A 6,070-nucleotide genomic window follows, 5' to 3' on the forward strand; every position below is an offset into this window, starting at 1 on the left:
TAAACAATTACTCACCCACAAAATTATAATACCTCTCACGCGAACGGAGTTAACAGTCTACTAACTTCAATTTTAAATTAGTTAAAGCCAAGCTTGATATATACATTATTCGGATATCAACATTTTCTTTCCCGCTTCCCATTTCCTGCTTGAAGTGTTTTTTTACTTCATCTACTTCCTACTGTTTTACATCATTTACAACTCCAACAACGGCTTCTTTTTCAATTATTTTAAGCTGGGTTTTGTCGTGACGAATAAATCGTAGATATCTTTTTATACGAAATTAAGATTTTATCTTAGCAGCTGTCTTTGTATAAACTGTAAAGTTGACATTACCCACTATTTGTTGTTTGTGTAAACTGTTAAGTTCACATTACCCACATTACCCACATTACCCGTGGTGTGCTTGCAATTGTCTTCGCAAGTAGAAAAAAATATTTCATGCTAGTTCTCGTGCCATAATTCGTCACGAGAAAAAAGATACAAATCTCTAGCATGTGGCAAATTTGATAAAGTAATTCTAATAGGTTGCATATAATGTTTTGCGCATTGCATTGCATCTTTGTTTAGTTTTTATTTTTGAATTATAGGTACTTCGTGTCTAATGACTCGTGCCATGTTGTCTATAATTTAGCAATTATCAATTACTCACCTTTGTGGTACTCAGTTCAGATACTTTTTTACTGAAAATGGCAATTGTGACATGAAACATTTTAATAGATTTACAAGATATGCAAATTATTGTAGGTAAATGCATTTATTAAAACTGAGTTATGAATGAAAACAATTTATGTATACTAATTATATAAACATTAAACAATTCTAATTATAATTTAAATTATAAATAAATGCTACTTATTATTCGTATAATAAAGTATTTTTTTAATTAGCTACTCGGATTTTTTAACAAGTTAATTTATTGGAAAAATTATTCTACGAAAAGGCTTTTCGTAGAAAATTAACTTTAATAAATACATTTACGTAGCTGTTACATACTGGCTCTGTTGATGTGCATATACATTTAATACCATGATTTACATTGCAGTTATTATAGTTTTAAAAATGCTTTTGAAATTACTGGGATTTAATTAATAAAATCTTACCATTTTTTTTTACCGTCAAACCGACCATCGCCGAAATGATGTGTCCCACTCCTACCTTCTAGTACACGAACTAAGACACCCCTCCCCCCGGGACTATTTACGCATTACTTCAGGGAGGATCCCTTATAAGTTGGCAATCCATGTCATACGCTTCTCGTAAAATCTGCGTCCAGGCTACCACTCCTGAATCGAATTAGAAAGTCATCAAATTGCTCTTCGTTTTAGATTAGTTGGCGTCCAAGTCTTTCTTCTTCTCCCTTAGCATATTTCCGATGAATTGTGTGATTTTTATTCCAATTGCTCGTTCTATTATTTTTTCATTTTATTTGATATTATAGTGGCTTGGCACATATTGTGTACATTAGCACATTAACTAAATGAAAGATCAGTTGTTTTTTAACCAAAATCGATGGTATTTCTCTTCAGTTTTCGTTGACGAAGTTCAATGCGTTGCTTTGATATTCATCATCTATTGTTTCTAGACCTTTTAATGGTGATTTATCTAATTTGTAGCATTTCCGTTTCAAAAAAGTGTTGCGTTTTTATTAGTCACCTAAATATGTTGACACCTTAACATCTCTCAACTATGATCTATTCAGTTAAACCCTTTGCCTCCACTGCTCTTTGATCTGTAGAGTGTTGTAATGTTTCATTTACTGCAAATCTCATATGTATTGTGATTAAATATCGTTAATAGCACACAGTTTTTATAAAAAAAAACCAACAAGCTGTGTAGTTTACAGCATTTATCTACTAATACACTGCCTTAAGCTGACGTATCAATTAGTGGTTTTACATTTGCACGAATTTCAATAGACATATGTTACCTACGTTCTATTGCTGCATTTCCGAAGAAGTGAAAAAAAAATTTTTTTCTTTCTTTTTGCAGTTTCAAATAAGCAAATAACAAAGGCCCAGCGGCTTTTAAACATTAATTAAATGAAGTTATTCACTCAATTTTAGCTAATAGTACATATGTATATGTATTAATATCAGTTTTGAAGTTAGGTTAGGTTAGGTTATGCTGGCAGACCAAAAATAAAAGGTCACGCGTAGACCATTAAGGTCAATTGCGATACCAGATCAGAGTCTTAATTTTTTGGCGATTGTGTACATCATTAGGATGCGCGTTTTATTATTGAATTTTATTAGGATTTCAACAGAAACCTCAGGTATGTGCTCCAGTCAGATAAAACTGACAGCCTCCAAGTATTTTTGGCGAGTTCTCAATAGAACCAGGCAGTTTCAAAGCCCATTTCTTTTGCATCCGGCTCATTGCATTTTCTACAAGCATCCAATTTTGAAGTTGTTATGCTGTAAATTTGAAATGTCTTGACCCTCATTGTAGTGATTTCTCATTAGCTTTTAAGATAAATTTGCATTTATCATATAATTTATTATGACATTTCTTCACTTAAGTAAAGAGTAAGAGATAGTTTTGTATGATGTCACAGCATCCCCCCACACACTTGAGAAACGATCTCATTGCTCAGAAAAAAAAAACCGTTTTGCATAATTTTAATTTAACTTTCGTCTATGTAACTTTTGTCTATGTGAAAATATCATGAGATACATAATAATTTTTGTTAATTATACTAACGAATGTGATTGCAAGTGCGAGTGCGCGGCCGTATTGCGAAATTCGACTTAACACTTTCACTTCGCTTACAAGAAATTAAAAGTGTGAACAAATAAATAACGGAGAAACAAAGTAAAAAATTAACAAATATTTAAAAGATTTAACAAAAAAAAATTTATCTTCATTATTTAATCATATTACAAAACAACTTAAATTCTCACTGAAGAGCTTTTAATACAATTTTTTGTTTTTCGTTTTTAGGAACTTGATGTTTTAACACTTGGAGCCAAAGATCAGGAACAGATCATCGCAGATAGAAACAAAAGAACAATCGGACTCTTACGTGAACTGTTCCCTGACATTACAAAGGTATCTTAAGAAGAAGCACATACAACACAAACACAGAAATACAGAAATACATAAACATATTGTACAATACATGCTACGTACATACATATATACATACATACACATATACACAGTTATACACATAACTCAAAACAAAGAAAAACATTGTAACATCAAAATATTATTTAATTAATTAACTGTTGTATTGTATGAGATACTAAGATACTAAGATACTAAGATACTGAGATACAAGTTTAAAAAAAATTATTTTATAAAAAAGTTAAGTAATGTGAGGTGCGTAGTTAAACTTTTGAAATGACTTATTTACATAATTAATTATTAAATATTTATAAGTCATGTGTCAAAGTGGAATTTTGACTGTTGAGCTAACAACAAATCGTTTTGAAATTATAATTAATACGCATTGTATCTGCCCGAAGCGTTCAGTTATTTATTGGCCACATGTATCTATGTGACTGCAAGGGATGCTTATGTGCATTTGACATAAAATGAGGTGTGCGTACATGTGTGCATGTTAAGCTGCGTTGAGTTCCTTGAAATGAGCATTGCATAACAAATGAACCCCACCTGTAATATATAACAACATTCGCATAATATTATTAATTTAATGTGCTAATATATGTCTACTCCCCCTTCCAAGCATACGAAGTGTTATCTTAAGAAAGTTTTCTATTAATCTATGCCAAACATACACTTTTTCCATAGCAAATAGATAGAGAAATAAATCGAATTGTTAATCAAATATTGAGCCATTTGGGTCCTGCAATACTTGGCACTGCATTGAATCCAACACTTTTTGGCGTAACTAACACCACTGACAACTCAGCCGACAGTCTGGCAAATGAGCCTGTAAACGAAAATCAAACCAATTTACCAAAAGAATTGGTAACATATCAGCCGGATGAAGAATTTCAAAATGATGTAACCGAAAACTGAGGCATGGAGAGGATCGAAGTGAATTTTTATATATATATATGGCGTTCATGAATTTCAACTGAAAACAGCAACAAATAACAATAGCTAATAGAAATTAATTATGCACTACAATTTTAATCAAATTGACAACTTAATCAAACAATATTGGCAACTTAATTGGCTAATAACATTTTTGAAAATCAAACAATTTAAATTGAAATTTTAAGAGCACAAAATTATTATAGTCTTGATCACCCTTCTTTTGTGTTGCAGTGAACGCCCGTCGTAAAAGGGAAAAAATAACATATCACAATGGTTATAGATTTTTTTTTTATTAATTATTTAAGATACTTTTCCTAGTGCATGGTTTGGTTTAATTAAAACATTATAACCACCCACCTCCCCACCACCCACCTTATTGGTATACCTACATCACTGTCTTAATTTTGACAGTCACTTACTTTATTATGGAAACTTATAAATATTTGTATACACTTATATATTATATATATATATATATATTTACCATTATAATCTATTATAAAATTAAACGAAATGAAAACAATATTAAATTAAAATTACGTGACCAAAACATTATTGGCAAGCAATTGGGTTTTCCACTTTGGTATCAACAACAATAAAAATTATATATAATTGTTTCAATGTGACCCTTTTTATGCAATTCCATTGTAGCAAATCGATGCGATAGTCAATCGCATTATAGCACAAGTAATACGTGTCGCAGGACCCAGCCTACTGCCGGCTTTATTAGGTAATAATAGACCTTCGACAGAGCGTAGCAACTTTGATGCCAATTTCGATGATGATGATGATGATGATAATGATGACAGTAATGATTCTACTACTAGTACAAATAATAATAATAATAATAACAACAACAACATCAAAATTAATTCGAGAAACAACAACAACAGTCCATCAACAACAAGCAGTGGAAGTACTCGCGTACAAATTGATTTACCAACCTTTGCACCAGATAGTAATGATGATGATAGCGTAACTTCAGCAACAACTGAAGCTACACAAGTGAGTTCGAGTACTACAACAGCTATAACCACTAGCTCAGCAATACCTCCAACAACAAATTCCTTAAGTGGTTCCAAAGATTTTAACACATATGCACCTACAACTCCTTTCATAAATCCCACTACAATCCCAAGTACAACAACGACGACAACAACAGAAGCTCCTACTATCACCACAACAGAAGTCAGCACGACTGAAAGTACAACTACAATCACAACAACAACTCCTATACCAACAACTACGACTCCAATTCCTACCACAACTACAACTACAACTCCAGTTCCAACCACAACTACAACCACAACTCCAATTCCTACAACAACTACCACCCCAATCCCAACTACGACCACTCCCATTCCTACAACAACAGTTGCTACTACAACTACAACCACTCCAGCAACAATTGTTGAACCAACAACATCAACAGTGACCACAACGACAATATCAAATTTTTATAATATTGCCGAACAGCAAACAACCTCTACTCTTGATGTTGATGAACAACAAATTGTTGCTTTAATTGATAATTTAAATCGTATATTAAATTCTACCAATTATTTTATTACTACCAGAGATAATTTAACTACAACAACTACAACAACTACATCGTCAACTCCAACAACAGAAATCACTACAGTAAAAATTACAAAATTACTACCAATTGATGTATAAAAAAAAAAAAATATTTTGAAATTCTTGCAAATTGACAACATTCTATGAAATTTTATGCGAAATTCTTTATAAGAACAAAAAAAAAACATCCAAATGTCAAAATATTGGAACAACTATTTTCATCAAACTATATTCAGCGTTCATCAAATTAGTTGAAATTGACAACGCATCGCACTTGTACTCGTAGCTACTCGAATTCAGCATTAGTCAACATTAGTCAGCATCACTCACTTAGTGGATTATATATGGCCACAGCTGCCCATTGAAACTACGCGGTTTCAGGCCATACTACATACTACTTACCACTACTACTACTACTACTACTTAGTCTTTCATAGCGTAAATAGTCAATCTTCTCAACGTAATTAATATTTTTAATTTTACT

At 31.9% G+C, this 6,070-nt stretch overlaps 1 protein-coding gene across 1 annotated transcript in view; it reads left to right on the plus strand.

The window, feature by feature from the left end:
• The window catches only part of LOC119667029 (cell wall protein DAN4-like), a 299,435-nt gene extending 293,750 nt beyond the window's left edge, over positions 1-5,685 (plus strand). The window contains exons 2-3 of the mRNA XM_038076308.1: positions 2,944-3,051; positions 4,660-5,685. Coding sequence (XP_037932236.1) covers positions 2,944-3,051; positions 4,660-5,685 — 1,134 coding nt within the window. The remainder of the gene's footprint in view (positions 1-2,943; positions 3,052-4,659) is intronic.
• Positions 5,686-6,070: the final 385 nt, after the last annotated feature.

The sequence above is a fragment of the Teleopsis dalmanni genome, chromosome 1, assembly GCF_002237135.1.
Source record: "Teleopsis dalmanni isolate 2A chromosome 1, ASM223713v2, whole genome shotgun sequence".
NCBI classification, from domain to species: domain Eukaryota; kingdom Metazoa; phylum Arthropoda; class Insecta; order Diptera; family Diopsidae; genus Teleopsis; species Teleopsis dalmanni.